Source organism: Bombina bombina, chromosome 7 (assembly GCF_027579735.1).
Source record: "Bombina bombina isolate aBomBom1 chromosome 7, aBomBom1.pri, whole genome shotgun sequence".
NCBI lineage: Eukaryota > Metazoa > Chordata > Amphibia > Anura > Bombinatoridae > Bombina > Bombina bombina.
The window spans coordinates 587,541,159-587,558,897 of record NC_069505.1 but is presented as its reverse complement, the minus strand read 5'-3'; the positions used below and the strand labels follow the sequence as shown (position 1 = coordinate 587,558,897).

Sequence of the window (17,739 nt, the reverse complement as noted above, 5' to 3'; positions counted from 1 at the left end):
AATTGGAACGAGCAGGCCATTCATGACTGTTCAGTATCATACACACATACACTTTGAAAGGCCCTCTCTTGCCCTGTAAAAACCCAGTGACAATGGTTCAATCTTGTTTAAGGGTCTCTTAGGAAGATACAAAGTAGCCAGGCAGCAGGATAACAATTTATAATAATAAATATTATAACTGTTTTGCATAGAAACTCATTGTTGCCATTTTGTTTTCAGTCACAACAAAAGACAAACTATAGAAATAAATATTCTTTAACACAAGACTTGTGAAAGTTACAAAGAAAACATATTGCAATAGGAAGACAGAGCACATGCTGACCCTCCTGAAAACCGAAAAGATCCATTCAAATAGGTTAGCAGTGGAGCGGATGGAAACAGATTGCAATAGTTAACGATAAAAATCATGATTAAGTAATCTCCTTTAAAAAAACACAATTTTAATAATGCCAGTACTATTAGAAACAAGCACGATAGTACGAGTGAGACTTACAATACATATTTACAAATTAAATATCAAATCACTTCATTTGTTGATGTTGCTGTTCTGAAGTGACTATAGATGTATGTCTATCCTGGCAAGATATATATAGCATTTATATTGTTAACCAGTGTTGGGGATTTATTCTGATGATAATAGGTTAAAGTCACTCATGCAAATGAGTATTTGTGTTGCAGACTGAACAAAGGGGATAAATGACTAGTAACCTTAAGAGGTGTGAATTGGTTATTGTATCAGTTTCAGATGACCTCCAACATACTTTTATGAAATAGATACTGAAACCCTTAAGGACCAAGGACGTACAGGGTACGTCCTACAAAATCTGTCACTTAATGACCAAGGATGTAACATGTACTTCATCAGGGGTTTGAAGCGATCGTGATTTTAGAGTATTGCAGAGATGCCTTGATATTGAGGCATCCTGCAATACCCTTTTTTAAGCATCCGATGCAGAGAAAGCCACTCTATGGCCTTCTCTGCATCAGCCAGCGATGATGCTGGTCGTTGGTGGGTGGGAGCCATTGCAGAGAGGCAGGTGGGTGGCCCATCTCTGGGAACTTCTGGTTGGTGGGGGATCTAACTCACGGGTGTGGACGGGTGCCTCGCACATGTGCGCGCATGACCACTAAAAATGTTGGTGGTAGAGGAGGGTGGGAGAGGAAGGTGGGAGAGGGAGGGTGGAATAATGTTGGAAAAGGGATCTGAGAGGGGGAGGGAGGTAGCTTACTGAGGGGGGCAGCTACACTACAGACAAAGTGGGATTAAGATTTAAAAAAGGGCACGTTTTATTGCAAAGTGGGTACTGGCAGACAGCTGACGGTACCCAAAATGGCAGCAAATAGTGAGAGGGGGAGAGAGCTGTTCTTGGGGCTCAAGGAGTTTGGGTGGTAAGGGGGGATCCTACCCTGCAGAAAATATATAAAATAAAATAAAAAAAAATAATAATGAAAACTTTTATTTTTATACTTTCAGACTTTCTGCCAGTACTAAAGATGGAGTAGACAATAGTGAGGTGGGAGAGGGAAAAGAGCTGTTTGAGAGGGGTCAAGGAGGGATGGTGGGAGGCTTATCTCTACACTAAAGCTAAAAATAACCCTTCAAGCTCCCTACAAGCTACCTAATTAAGCCCTTCACTGCTGGGCATAATACAAGTGTGGTGTGCAGCGGCATTTAGAGGCCTTATAATTACCAAAAAGCAATGCCAAAGCCATATATGTCTGCTATTTCTGAACAAAGTGGGTCCTAAAGAAGCATTTGCAACCATTTGTGCTATAATTGCACAAGCTGTTTGTAAATAATTTTAGTGAGAAACCTAAAGTTTGTGAAAAAGTGAACGTTTTTTTCTTTTATTTGATCGCATTTGGCGGTGAAATGGTGGCATGAAATATTCCAAAATTGGCCTAGATCAATACTTTGGACTGTCTACTACACTACACCAAAGCTAAAATTAACCCTACAAGCTACCTAATTAACCCCTTCACTGCTGAGCAAAATAAAAGTGTGGTGCGTAGCGGCATTTTGCGGCCTTCTAATTACCAAAAATTAATGCCAAAGCCATAAATATCTGCTATTTCTGAACAAAGGGTATCCCAGAGAAGCATTTACAACCATTTGTGCCATAATTACACAAGCTGTTTGTAAATAATTTCAGTGAGAAACCTAAAGTTTGTGAAAAAGTTAGTAAAAAAGTTAACTATTTTTTTTTTTTTTTTAATATTTTTATTGAGGTTATTAACTAGTACAATTATATAATCATGTACATCAAATATTGGAAGTGACATATTGCTGATTGTTACATTATGAAAATATCTTAACAATAAAAAATTTAGAAATGTTATAGTACATATTAAAGTTAGAACCTTTTTTTTTTTAGCAAGTGTAATTTCCTCCAGTAACACAAGGGGCCACTCATGGACCCTAGAAAGTTTTGGGCACTACAGAGGAGGAATTCTGATGTTATGGGTGGTCACTCATGGACTATTGATATATTGAACATTACAACCATTAGGAAGCATAAGTGGAGACATGGAGCAGTGAAAGGGCAACAAAGGGATAAAGCCACAAACAAATGCAAAGCCGTTACCAGACTACAATGCATAACAATATACACAACAGTATACGGACAACATAACCAATGGAGAAAGTATAATCACTAGGGTGGATTCTCAAAATGGAGATGTGCCATATACCCATGCTAGATGGTTTAAGGGGCGCTCCTTGTGTCATATATAGGTACCACTAGAAGAGAGGATTGTGAACTAATTAGAGAGTTAATGACTGAGATGTACCCCTTAGTCATGACACTACATACTCGATGATGTTCCCATACAGGGAAATTTTGTAAATATGAGATATCTAATTGGGGACATTGTAATGAGCACCAAGCTAGAAGGGGATGCCATAGCCAAGGGGTACATAGTTACAAATTAGTTAATATATAAAAGCGTAGTGCACTATGTATAGATGATAGAGAGTGGAGTTTGCTCTTATACCTTTTCTAATGGGGCAGCCCTAACATTTGGCAAGATTACGAGTTTGGCGTTAGCCTTAAAAAGCAGCGTTGAGAGGTCCCAACGCTGCTTTTTACCTAACGCTGGTATTACGAGTCTGGCAGGTACAGGCTCACCGCTCACTTTTCTTCCGCGACTCGAGGCTACCGCAAATCGCCTTATGTCAATTGCGTATCCTTTCTTTTTAATGGGACTTGCCTAACGCTGGTATTACAAGTCTTGGAAGAAGTGAGCGGTAGACCCTCTCCTGTCAAGACTTCGGCCGCATTTAAAAGTCAGTAGTTAAGAGTTTTATGGGCTAAGGCCGTAACATAAAACTCTTAACTAAAGTGCTAAAAAGTACACTAACACCCATAAACTACCTATTAACCCCTAAACCGAGCCCCCCCCCCCACATCGCAAACACTATAATAAAATAATTTAACCCCTAATCTGCTAACCGGACATCGCTGACACCTACATTATATTTATTAACCCCTAATCTGCCGCCCCCAACGTCGCTGCCACCTACCTACAATTATTAACCCCTAATCTGCCGACCGGACATCACCTCCACTTTAATAAATGTATTAACCCCTAAGCCGCCGCACTCCCGCCTCGCAAACACTAGTTAAATTTTATTAACCCCTAATCTGCTGTCCCTAACATCGCCGACATCTACTTACATTTATTAACCCCTAATCTGCCACCCCCAACGTCGCCGCTACTATATTAAAGGTATTAACCCATAAACCTAAGTCCAAACCTAACCCTAACCCCCCTAACTTAAATATAATTTAAATTAAAATAAATACATTTAACAAAATTAAATAAATTATTCCTATTTAAAACTAAATACTTACCTATAAAATAAACCCTAAGATAGCTACAATATAAATAATAGTTACATTGCAGCTAGTTTAGGATTTATATTTATTTCACAGGCAACTTTGTATTTATTTTAACTAGGTACAATAGTTATTAAATAGTTATTAACTATTTAATAACTACCTAGCTAAAATAAGTACAAAATTACCTGTAAAATACAACCTAACCTAAGTTACAATTACATCTAACACTACACTATCATTAAATAAATTACCTAAACTACCTACAATTAATTACAATTAAATACAAGAAACTAAATTACGGAAAAAAACAAACACTAAATTACAGAAAAAAAAATCACAATAAGTTTAAGCTAATTACACCTAATCTAAGCCCCCTAATAAAATAAAAAAGCCCCCCAAAATAATAAAATGCCCTACCCTATACTAAATTACAAATAGCCCTCAAAAAAGGGCCTTTTGCGGGGCATTGCCCCAAAGTAATCAGCTCTTTTACCTGTAAAAAAAAATACAATACCCCCCAACATTAAAACCCACCACCCACACAACCCTACTCTAGGATGGATGAAGATAGAAGATGCCGCTTGGATGAAGCCTTCTCCCGGTTCAGATGTCCTCTTCTGTCCGGATAGGATGAAGACTTCTGCCGGCCTGGAGGACCTCTTCTGCCCCATCGGATGAAGACTTCTGGCCGGATCGGATGACCACTTGTGCCTGGCTGGGTGAAGACGGCTCAAGGTAGGGTGATCTTTAATGGGGCAGTGTTAGGTTTTTTAAGGGGGTTTTGGGTGGGTGTGTGTGTGGTGGGTTTTAATGTTGGGGGGGTATTGTATTTTTTTTTTACAGGTAAAAGAGCTGATTACTTTGGGGCAATGCCCCGCAAAAGGCCCTTTTAAGGGCTGTTTGTAATTTAGTATAGGGTATGGAATTTAATTATTTTGGGGGGCTTTTTTATTTTATTAGGGGGCTTAGATTAGGTGTAATTAGCTTAAACTACTTGTTATTTTTTTTCTGTAATTTAGTGTTTGTTTTTCTTCGTAATTTAGTTTATTGTATTTAATTGTAATTAATTGTAGGTAGTTTAGGTAATTTATTTAATGCTAGTGTAGTGTTAGTTGTAATTGTAACTTAGGTTAGGTTTTATTTTACAGGTGATTTTGTACTTATTTTAGCTAGGAAGTTATTAAATAGTTAATAACTATTGTACCTAGTTAAAATAAATACAAAGTTGCCTGTGAAATAAATATAAATCCTAAGCTAGCTACAATGTAACTATTAGTTATATTGTAGCTATCTTATGGTTTATTTTATAGGTAAGTATTTAGTTTTAAATAGGAATAATTTATTTAATTGTAGTTATTTAATTTAGATTTATTTAAATTATATTTAAGTTAGGGGGGTGTTAGGGTTAGGGTTAGACTTAGGTTTAGGGGTTAATAACTTTATTATAGTAGCGGTGACGTTGGCGTCGTCAGATTAGGGGTTAATTAATTTAAGCAGGTAAAGAAAGAGGTACGCTTGCTCACTGTGGAAATGCTGGAAATCATAAATTTATTTGAAGACCAAACAGGTACAGGTACAGGTATGCAGGGTCACAGTTAGGAACGCCTGACGCGTTTCGCGCATGCGTGGATGCGCTTCATCGGAGGCTGATAGAGTATAACAGTGTGAGCCTTTTAAACCAAATTTTCACCAATCCTAGAAGGACTGAGGTCTAAACCAATCAGTGTTGCTTCAGTGAGTTGTAGCAATTGTGTGTTTGACTCTTGTGTATTCAACTTGTTACAGAGGCTAATATTGTTAACTCTGCGGTAACACTGATTGGCGCACATCAATAAATAAAATAATTAAACATTAATATAATATAACAGTAATTAGGGATAAGATTACTGAGAAAAACTGGTGAATAATTAAACATAGATAGTTCTCATGGTGGATACATGAATGGATACCTTAGTAAATGGATAAAAAATGAGTAAAAAATGGATGAGTAAAAATATTAATATAGTTGCGGCGACGTTGGGGGGCAGATTAGGGGTTAATAACTATAATGTAGGTGGCGGCGGTGTTGGGGGCAGCAGATTAGGGGTTTATAACTATAATGTAGGTGGCGGCGGTGTCCAGAGCGGCAGATTAGGGGTTAATAGTATAATGCAGGTGGCGACGATGTCGGGGTGGCAGATTAGGGGTTAATAAGTGTAAGATTAGGGGTGTTTAGACTCGGGGTTCATGTTAGGTGCAGACATATTTTTTCTTTCCCCATAGGAAACAATAGGGCTGCGTTAGAAGCTGGACGCTGCTTTTTTGCAGGTGTTAGGTTTTTTTTTAGCTAGCTCAGCCCCATTGTTTCCTATGAAATTGTGCATGAGCACGTTTAGCCAGCTTACCGCTACCGTAAGCAATGCTGGTATTGAGGTGAGATGTGGAGCTAAATTTTGCTCTATGCTCACCTTTTTGCGGCTAACGCCAGGTTTAAAAAAACCTGTAATACCAGCGTTGGCTTAAGGTAGCGTTAGAAATAAAAGCCTCGTTAGCCACGCACTCCTGTTAACGCCAAACTCGTAATCTCGGCGTTAGTTTTTAAATGTGGTAAATAGGTTGTGGTATCTGTATTAAGCCTACCATAATGACATAAAATGAAAACTCAGGTAGTTCCATTCCTTCAAAGTGCAAAAATTGGGAACAATTTAGAAGTGATAAATACCAGACTATTATAAATTCTGTAACCGTACCCGAAGGAGTATGGACCTATAACAGGGCTTATAAAAAGCAGATTGAGAGTCAATTCTCTCTTAGATTAAGTTTAGGAACAAAAGGCAATAACTAAAGAGACTATAAATATCAGCTAAGACAATTAGGAACAAAAGGCAATAACTAAAGAGACTATAAATATCAGCTAAGACATAAAAAATCTGTATGCAAAACCAGGAGATATGTCTAAATAAATATGTTACCCTTTAAGTGCCTTCACAGATGTATGCTTAACTAAGAGACTGTACCAAGATAAATTCTGGTAAACCTATATAAAGGGGAAATCAAATAGGATCATGAATAGTATTTTCCTAATACCTTTTTGTTATTTGTTGCCCTCACAGTGTCTTGTACCTTATGTTGGAGAATCATTTCCCGCTACCTTTTAAGCTCTTTAGGGGCAGTATGGTACACAAAAAAAATAAAAAATATATGTAATTTTAGAAATATGCCTTTTCTATTATAGGAAGGAAAAAACGGCAGGCACTGCACACGAATATGATATGCAAATAAAAATCGTCCACTTTATTAGTGTTGTACACGGTAAATACCAATCCAAAAAGTACAATACTGTGCGGTACAGGTCCTCAAACAGGTGATACTGATCTATGAGTAAGCTCCTGTAGGGGGCGCAAAACGCGTCAGATCGTTGCCTTTGTCCACACCACCTGTCTGTATGCCTGTTTAAGGACCTGTACCGCACAGTATTGTACTCTTTGGATTGGTATTTACCATGTACAACACTAATAAAGTGGACGATTTTTATTTGCATATCATATTCGTGTGCAGTGCCTGCCGTTTTTTCCTTCCTATAATACTTTGGTAGTTGGGTTGCGCTACCTCGGGCTATGGCACTCCAGGCTCTGGGTACACACAGCTGAGTTTTTACTTCCGGTATCACCGGACGGAGGTCATTCAACGTGCTTGAGCTGCCGGATCTACTCTCCTCTATCACACACTAATGCCTTTTCTATTCTACCTTCTCATTTGGGAGGCTTGGGCATCCTATATAGAATTATGAGGGAATACACATACCTGAGAACTAAAACTTTACAACCCAAGAGAAAATGGAGTATAGGCTATATTCAGTTAATGAACGGTCAACCACAAACAAGAAAAATTATATCAACATTCACGTGAGAGCACACATCAAGGAAGCCCCCAATAAGAGAGATATTTAAATGCAATAATTATAGAGCATAATAATAATACGTATACACAATGAAATTTTACCCCATTCTGTACCAATCAGTCTCAAGTATGTTTTACATCTTGTACCCTCAGGTAAACTCCGGAATAATGTCCATCATATGAGGGGAAATCTAATTGGATTATGTTAAAAGGCAATGTCCGTTCTCATATCATAGGTAAAAACGTTATTGATATGAGAAAGTCTACCTAAGGTTCCCATCAAGACCTGCTTTGTGCTGTAGGTTTTCAGATGCTGTACTAGTGTCAATACAGTACAGTGTCTCTTGTTGCTAGCCAAGGTCTCCATGCGGTATCCTACCGGGTTTACCACCGGATCACAGATTTGTGTCGGGTAGTGTGGGAACAGAGTAGAACGCTCCTTTTGCTTATTAAATGGAGCTGCTCGCATTCTGGCACATTGCTCTGCCTGTTGAAACGAGTAGTGCAGAACATTGTAGAGGCAAAAAAAAGCAAAGAACATGTAAACAATGTGTATTTCTAAACTCAGGACAACATTTTGAAACTATGTAGCATGGGTGTTCTTTGGTGGTTGTAGATATGTAACAGATTTGGGGGGTCAAAGTTAGAGTGTGTTTTTTAAAAAAAAAATCATATTTTATAAAAAAAATTACAGTAAATTATAAGATATGATTAAAATAATGGTATCTTTAGAAAGTCCATTTAATGGCGAGAAACACAGTATATAATATGTGTGGGTACAGTAAATGAATAAGAGGAAATTTACAGCTAAACACAAACACCGCAGAAATGTAAAAATAGCTCTGGTCTCAAACGGTAAGAAAATTGAAAAGTGCTGTGGTCACTAAGGGGTTAAAGGGACAGTCTAGTCCCAAGTATACTTTCATGATTCAGATAGGGCATGCAATTTTAAACTTCTTTTATTTACTTATCACCAATTTTGCTTTGTTCTCTTGGTATTCTTAGTTGAAAGCTAAACCTAGGAGGTTCATATGCTAATTTCTTATACCTTGAACGTCGCCTCTAAGCTGAATGAATTTTGACAGTTTTTCACCACTAGAGGGTGTTAGTTCATGTGAGTCAAATAGATAACACTGAGCTCACATACGTGGAGTAACCTAGGTGTAAGCACTGATTGGCTAAAATGCAAGTCTGTCAAAAGAACTGAAATAAGGGGGCAGTTTGCAGAGGCTTAGATACAAGATAATCACAGAGGTAAAATGTGTATTAATATAACTGTGTTGGTTATGCAAAACTATGGAATGGGTAATAAAGGGATTATCTATCTTTTAAAACAATTACAATTCTGGTGTAGAATGTTTAAGACACAAAAGGTCCTGTTTTAGAAGATTTTCAGTTGAAAACTTGTTCACGGCAGTAGTTTTTTAACAAACAAAATGATATAGCATTTTGATCACTTGAGAAACCAGGCTACCAAATCAGAGATCGTTTCCATCGAGCTGCAATTTGGTTTGTGCAAGCTGGCAAAGCGGGGGTCCAACTGCTAAATACAAATATGTGTCCCATAGAAAATAATAGAAGCCGAAAATGGAAATTTTACACCGAGTTTCCATTCAAGGTGCAAACAGGTAAAAGACTGTCGGAAGCTATCATTAAAGTCTCAAATATTACGGCATGCTCAGCTAGGTGTAAAAGAGTAAAAATACGCTTTTTGAAGCCTCTTTTCCATTGAATTATTAAAGTTTGCAAACAATGCAAGACTTTCTCTTTTATATTGTTTTATATGTTATATTTAATGCTGCCCTAGACATAGACATAGTTGGAGTTATGTTTTTAATTTTATTTTACTTACAAATATTATATAACCAAGTGTATAACTCCAACTAAGCCTATGCCTGGGGTAGCACTAAATATTAAATATAGAGAGAAATATAAAAATATATTTTAAAAATAAAAAATGGGTGACCTTAGTTAACCTCGCTCACCAAACTCCTAACACTGCAACTAACTGCTGTGTTTTTTTTCCTTTCTAGCAAATTACAGGTAACTTTGAATATCCTATATAATAAAAGTGTGTTTGTCCGAAGCTGTCATGCGCAGTAGAGACAGCACGAGGACAAACACACCTGGCCTTTGAGTCCCTAACTGAAGATCTGCGCCACTGCAGAAGTGGGCGTGGCAGAGCGTGACCGGGGGGCGTGGCTGGGCGTGAAGGGCCATGAAGGGGCATGGCCAGCGTGAAGGGGGCATGGTCGGACATGAAGGGGGCGTGGCAGGGCGCAGTTGCACGATAGAGAGAGGGGAGAGAGATAGAGAGGGGGGAGAGAGAGAGGGGGAGAGAGACAGCAAAAGACAGGGGGGAGAGAGACAGCAAAAGAGAGAAGGGGAGAGAGACAGCAAAAGAGAGGGGGGAGAGAGACAGCAAAAGAGAGAGGTGGAGGAGGCTTTAGGACTAGTTTTTTTATAATCTAAGATTGGGTTACCATAGCAACAAATTTGTTATGGTGCCATTTTTGAGAAATCCATACCCTTAGTGTATAGTTTCACTGTTTTTGTATTTTTGCTTTGTAGTTACTTTTTGAATTCAATAAACTCTTATCATCTGCTTGCTTGAGTACATCGTCCATTTAACAAAATTCAAATGTTATATATTTTACAAATGAAACTCATAAGAAATTTTAATCGTACACATCATGAATTAATATTAATGCTTAAAGGGACACTGAACCCAATTTTTTTCTTTCATGATTCAGAAAAAGCATGACATTTTAAGCAACTTTATAATTTACTCCTATTATCAATTTTTCTTTGTTCTCTTGCTATCTTTATTTTAAAAGCAGGCATGTAAATCTTAGCAGCCAGCCCATTTTAGGTTCAGCACCATGTTTAGTGCTTGCTTATTGGAGACTTACATTTACCCACCAATAAGCAAGCATAACTTAGGTTCTCAACCAAATATGGGCCGTCTCCTATGCATCACATTCCTGCTTTTTACATAAAGATAGCAAGAGAACGAAGAAAAATTGATAATAGGAGTAAATTAGAAAGTTGCTTAAAATTGGATGCTCTATCTGAATCATGAAAGAAAAAAATATTGGGTTTAGTGTCACTTTAAACCAAAAAAATAATAATATTAGGCATCATCAATACTGTACCTTCTAAAACATTAGGGGAAAAAAAGAGGAAAACAATTTAAAAAATGTAAACAATTTGTGTGATATGTTTACACAACATAGTTAATAATAATAATAAACTCATAACTTGTATTATGGTAATTCAGCATTCTCTGGGGACATTTCAAATATAAAATAAATGCTTCATAAACCTCTAGAGTTTTAGACACTCTGAGATGTATCAAATATTATTTAAACATCTGGGATTTATGCATCTCTCTGCACCTGCTCCCAGACTTGATAAGGGATTATTTAAACCTCTTTACTGAAAAGAGAACAGAAAAGTAGACTGAAAAATTGATTAACATGTTAGTGCGGTCAACTCTATTTTTACTTTATAATGTTATTTGTTTTGTTTTTTATTTTGTCAAAACTTGGAAATTGCACGTTATATTTTACCAGCAATCATAAATAAAAAATTATCTTTCTGATCATAGAAAAAAAAACCCTTACCAGTGCCTTGCCACACAAAAGCAACAACTGATACAGAACTGATCGATTTGTCATCAATTTAGACTGAAATTGTTGTGGAGGTTTCATTTCATTTGAGGTATATTATGTTGTTTATTAGAAGGAATTCTTCAATTACTGACAGTATCAGTGTTTTACTTTGGATCACAATAAATAAGACAATTTTATTTTGTTTTTTCTAACAGCATAAAAAATATAAACACATAAAAAAAAGATTTCAAACCAGATAATCCATTTTAGATAATGTTTGGGATCAATAAAAAATATTATCTGAAAGGTGATTTATTTCATTAGCTTTATTTTTTTATAATATATCACTTATTTATATATTGTTATTTTTTATTGTTATTTCTGAAAATAAAAATGCACCCTAGCACTAATATATGATAGTTCTGTAAATCATAAAGTCTATATTGTTGTTTTCCATTGATTTTTATCTTCTCTCCAATTCAATTTATTGTAAAATCTTAACCAAATTATCAACAATAATTTAAATAACAAAATGTTGATGTAAACATTTTGCTTTATCGATGACCTTTACATATGACTTTTTTTTTAATATTTAATACCTTAAGTTATTTTAGAAGTAATATACATTTTGTCATCTGTTTTAACAGCAGTACTCACATCTGATTGCATGATTTATGAGTGCATTCCTATCATTATTATTATTAAATTATGGATGTCTTAATATTATTCCCTATTTTTAAATTATTATTAATATTTAGATCAACCAACCGAATATAATTAAAAAATATGATTGTGCTAAAAAACAATGTGAATCTAAAAACAATATTCTTAAAACTACAGTGTACACTCAGTGTTTAGTTTTAACTTTGTGACTAATATTAGAAAGAAACACAAATATATGCTGTTGTTTGTTAAATAATTGATTAAATAATATAAATAACTGTTCATACTCACATACTATTAAGCAAACACATGTTCTACTGAAAAGGTGTTCTGTATGATTAAGGGCTCATTTGCAGTCAACCAGGCAAATGCTGATTACGAGAAGGGTAAAATATATGTATTGTAATTAAGGATGGGTGAATGTGTCGAAAGTACAATGTGCTTTGTAGAATGAATAGTCATATGGACATTCATTTTGGATGAACAAATGTCTATAAGAATGAAAAAAAAACTAAAATTCATTAGTCAAATGTTATTTCCGATTTTCGAATGTTACTTTCATTTTTTAATGTTCATAATTGGATCAAATATCCACATTTGAAATTTCGAATGTAACTTTTGATTTAACAAATACTATTCAGAAGTTCAATAGTTCATGTGGTAGGGACTTTAGTAAATTGATACAAAATAGATACAAATATATTGAGTCAAATTTTTCTATTTTGAATATTGCAGAATTCAAATATTTAATTTAAAGAGAGCATTAGAAATACTATTACATTAAACAAATGTTAGAATACTGTACAAACATTTGAAATGCAAAACAAAAAACAAATGTGTTAAAATTTGTTTCATTTTTCGAATGCTGCAAAATATTTGCCCATCCTTAATTGTAATAAAATCTTAATTTAAAACAATACAGCATACAACAGACTGGTATGACACACGGCTTCTTCAAATTATAATTTTATATCCTGTTTGTCATATTTTCTGTTATTAAATATTTCACTGTTAAAGGTTAATTTTTCTCTTTTTTAAACTTGATATTTTTGTAATATTTGGTCAGTTAATTCAACAGCAGACATTTTATAAATAAATTGGTACAATTCTTTTTTCATTTATTAATTTTTATTATTGTTTACACCTTAATACTTAACTATTTTCTTTATTATATTAACTTTTTAGATATCAATTAAGTCCTAAACAATTTATGCTTTTGCTTTTCTAATATAAATTTACTATATACTTAAATAAATATAGATTTATATTTTTATATATTATGTAAAATGACTATTACATTTATTAATTTTCCATCTGCTAAGTCTATATTTGACACTTATTTCTATAAATAGCTTCTTGGTTATTCCTTTTCTGTAAAATAAATAATTTATTTTGTTGTATGGTTGTTTATCTGTCTATATTTCTATCTATCATCTATCTATCTATCTATCTATCTATCTATCTATCTATCTATTATCTATCTATCTATCTATCTATCTATCTATCTATCCATATCTATCTGTCTATCTATCTATCTATCTATCTATCTTTCTTTCTTTCTATCTGTCCATATCTATCTATCTATCTATCTATCTATCTATCATCTATCTATCTATTTATCTTTATATCTATCTATCTATCTATCTATCATAATCATCTATTCTATTAGATTATAAATTAAATGCTAAGCTTTCCATACAGCTACTAAAAATATTAATGTTTATTCTAAAACCAAAATACATATATCATCTACTTTTTTGACATCATTCAGGTTTATCTATACATATGGAAGATATGAATCAGACAACAGTGACTTATTTTATTATTAAGGGGATTTCAGATGTCCCTCAGTTCCAGGCTCCAATCTTTATTGTGGTTCTGTTCCTCTATCTCATGACACTTGGAGGTAACATGACTATTCTTCATCTGGTCAGCCAGGATCCTCAGCTGCACAAGCCAATGTATTTCTTTCTAGGCAACTTGTCTGTTCTGGACATGTCCTACATTACTGTCACCTTACATAAGGTTCTTGTCACCTTTATATCAGGACAAAATACTGTTTCATACATTTCCTACATTTTTCAATTTTATATATTTGCATCATTAGCAGGTAATCAGTTGTTGATACTCACTGTTATGAGTTATGATCGCTATGTGGCCATCTGTAATCCGCTGTGCTATCACATGACCATGAACCATACAGTCTGTGTTCTGCTGGCCATTTTCTGTTGGGTTTTCAGTTTTCTAGAAAGATTACCTTATCTTGTGATATTGGCACAATACACTTGTTACAGATCCAATATAATAAATCACTTCTTCTGTGATGTTATACCTCTTCTTAAACTCACCTGCAATGACACAACATTGTTTAATATCTTTGTTTACAGTGAAGGTTTTTTTGTTATGGTTTTAACCCCCTTTGTGCTCACCTTTATCTCTTATGTATTTATCATCACTGCCATCCTGAGAATACGGTCTAGTTCTGGAAGACGTAAAGCGTTCTACACATGTTCTTCACACCTCACAGTCGTTATTCTTCTCTACGTGTCTCTCACCTGCCAATATATGAGGCCATCTGCAAAGGACAGTTTGGATGATAATAAGATGCTGTCTCTGTTTAATACTGCTGTTGTCCCCTTACTAAACCCATTGATATACAGCTTAAAAAATAACGATGTGAAGTCAGCTCTGAGGCGCAAATTAATATCTTCTAAAACTTTATTATAAGTAAACTCTATCAGACCAACACTACTTTTTAAATATATTTCTTCTTGTTTCTACACCCTAAACAGTTTTGTAACTATCTCAAAAGCCTATCAGCTTTTTTAATAACTACAAATAAATATTTTAAAAAGATTTACATGTTTATGGAAACAAGGACTACTAAGGAATTATGGGTATTGAAGTGAATCAAGAAGATTTTGCTTATTCTATTCCATATTTTTTAATCAAATGCATATTCTTATCTGTTGTAAATAGCAATCTTGGGCATTTTTTCATTCCCTGGTAATACTGTATCTGCTCTGCTTTATGTACCCAACAAGACCCCTGTTTCACATGTTTGCCAATGTAGCAACCACTACTTTTGTTCCCTTATTGCTAGCTATAGTCTTCATGTATCTGTTCCAATTATTAATCCCGCCCCAACACAATCAACCATCCTTTGATCATCCTTCTCTAAGTCACCTAACCATATTTTCAACTAGCATTGCTTCATACCCACCTTGTGACTCTCACCCCCTGCTAGCTCCATCTGGATTACTGATTAGTCCAATTTAAGGGGCTGTTAATTTTTATTTTTTTTTTAATTAAAAAGAAATCTATTTCATTTTTGGGATTAGAGATTTAGAAGTACACAGACTTTAGCAGTATGTGTAATGTCAGTGTTATAAGAAAGAGGGAAATATTTTAGCTGAGTTTTACTTATAGCTGGATATCACTAATAGGATGATTATACAGGAAAGGGGTTGCATATGATGTTGGCATGTAATGGTCTCTTAGGTGTTGAAGGGGTATTACATTTGGGAAGATTTTATAAGATTTTTGCCATGAAGTGGTGCTTTGGATGAATAAAAAATTTTGCCTGAGTTTTGCAGATTTGTTGAGTCATTTGATATACAAACATCTGAATACATAATTGGATGAAATGCATGAAAAATGAATGATTGCTTGACAAAATTGATTTGATAATTTGGTCATGCCGTTTGACACCAAAAAAGGTGGAGGAATGGGGGAAGAAGACTTTTTTAGAATTGGTGTGATTGATGCCTGCTTGAATGTATCAGGAAATGTGCCAGCAGTAAGAGACTGTTTAAAGAGGTGCGTTTGGATAGGGGTTAGTGAAGCAGAGAGAGAGGTAAGAAGTTGTGAAGGAATAGGATCAAGTGCACAGGGTGTTAGATGAGCTGAAGATAGGAGTATGGAGACAGGAGGAAAGAAGCAGAGAGTTTTTTTTAATAGAAGGGGTGGGTAGTGGGGCTGGTTTTGAGGGGTGTAAGGTGTAGATGTCTTTGCTAATGGTGTCAATTTTCTTTTTAAGTGATCAGCAATATTCTGAGCAGTAAGTTTGGTAGTGGGCGGAGGTGGAGGCAGGCCGAGAAGGGAGTTAAAGGTTGATGGGAAGGAGCAGTTTTAGTAACTATGGTCAACAACTAGTTGTGTATTTCACCTGTGCTTTAGATCAGATATTACCTTTGGTGGGTCTTGAGGACTGGAATTGAAAAACACTGTGTTAGAGAAAACTTATTGTTGATGAAATAATATCTTTAGACCACACACCTGTTGGCCCAGCTGTGCTTTGTTTTTAATCAACTCACTGGTGTTATGGCATTAGAATTAGTCTCTTCTGAGATTATCTTTGAACATGTGTTTGAGTATGAAAAATTGTTTTCTGAACTTCCCCTATATCTGTTCTCTTGTGTTGAATATTCCTCTTGCGCTTAACCTTATTCTGGGGTTAATGACTTCTCTGGCTTCAGATATTTATTTAACCCTTTTTATTTTTCCGCAGGAATTTTGATGTTAGATGAAGGGGAGATATGGGGAAGTACTTTGCAGAAGAATTAGTGTCAAGGGAAGGTTTTTTAGTATGGGAGTGACCTTTGCATGTTTGAAAGAAGATGGGAATAAACCGGTAGAAAGGGATAGGTTTAAGATGTAAGGGCAGGACTGAGGGTGGAAGACAGAGAAGGTATTAAATGAGAAGTGATAGGGTCAAGCAGACAAGTATTGAGACATAAGGAAGACAGTAAAGAACAAACTTAATTCTCAATGGCTGGGGGGAACATGTAAAATGGCAAAGGGGGTGACTGGGGGTGGAGTTGGAATATTGAAGGCTAGTGTCAGAATGTTGCTTTGGATAGTATGTGTTTTGTTTAAAAAGTAGTTGGTGCAGTATTAAGAGCTAAAGACAGACAAAGGGGTGGGGCAGGTGGGTAGAGAAGTGAGTTAAAAGTAGAGAAGAGTCATTTAGGTTTGGAGGAAGAGTAGATATAAGAGAATAGAAGTAGGTTTACTTGACTAAGTAAAGGGCAGATGTATACAGGGAGTGCGGAATTATTAGGCAAATGAGTATTTTGACCACATCATCCTCTTTATGCATGTTGTCTTACTCCAAGCTGTATAGGCTCGAAAGCCTACTACCAATTAAGCATATTAGGTGATGTGCATCTCTGTAATGAGAAGGGGTGTGGTCTAATGACATCAACACCCTATATCAGGTGTGCATAATTATTAGGCAACTTCCTTTCCTTTGGCAAAATGGGTCAAAAGAAGGACTTGACAGGCTCAGAAAAGTCAAAAATAGGGAGATATCTTGCAGAGGGATGCAGCACTCTTAAAATTGCAAAGCTTCTGAAGCGTGATCATCAAACAATCAAGCGTTTCATTCAAAATAGTCAACAGGGTCGCAAGAAGCGTGTGGAAAAACCAAGGCGCAAAATAACTGCCCATGAACTGAGAAAAGTCAAGCGTGCAGCTGCCAAGATGCCACTTGCCACCAGTTTGGCCATATTTCAGAGCTGCAACATCACTGGAGTGCCCAAAAGCACAAGGTGTGCAATACTCAGAGACATGGCCAAGGTAAGAAAGGCTGAAAGACGACCACCACTGAACAAGACACACAAGCTGAAACGTCAAGACTGGGCCAAGAAATATCTCAAGACTGATTTTTCTAAGGTTTTATGGACTGATGAAATGAGAGTGAGTCTTGATGGGCCAGATGGATGGCCCATGGCTGGATT

General features: G+C 35.7%; 2 protein-coding genes across 2 annotated transcripts in view; both read left to right on the top strand.

The window, feature by feature from the left end:
* Nucleotides 1-13,783: 13,783 nt before the first annotated feature.
* On the top strand, nt 13,784-14,725 carry LOC128636610 (olfactory receptor 6C1-like). The gene has a single exon (XM_053689603.1). The coding sequence runs from the start codon at nt 13,784-13,786 to the stop codon at nt 14,723-14,725; it is 942 nt and encodes a 313-aa protein (XP_053545578.1).
* Nucleotides 14,726-15,695: 970 nt separating this feature from the next.
* LOC128636609 (olfactory receptor 8D1-like) overlaps nt 15,696-17,739 on the top strand; it is a 36,452-nt gene continuing 34,408 nt past the window's right edge. The window contains exon 1 of the mRNA XM_053689602.1: nt 15,696-15,817. Coding sequence (XP_053545577.1) covers nt 15,696-15,817 — 122 coding nt within the window. The remainder of the gene's footprint in view (nt 15,818-17,739) is intronic.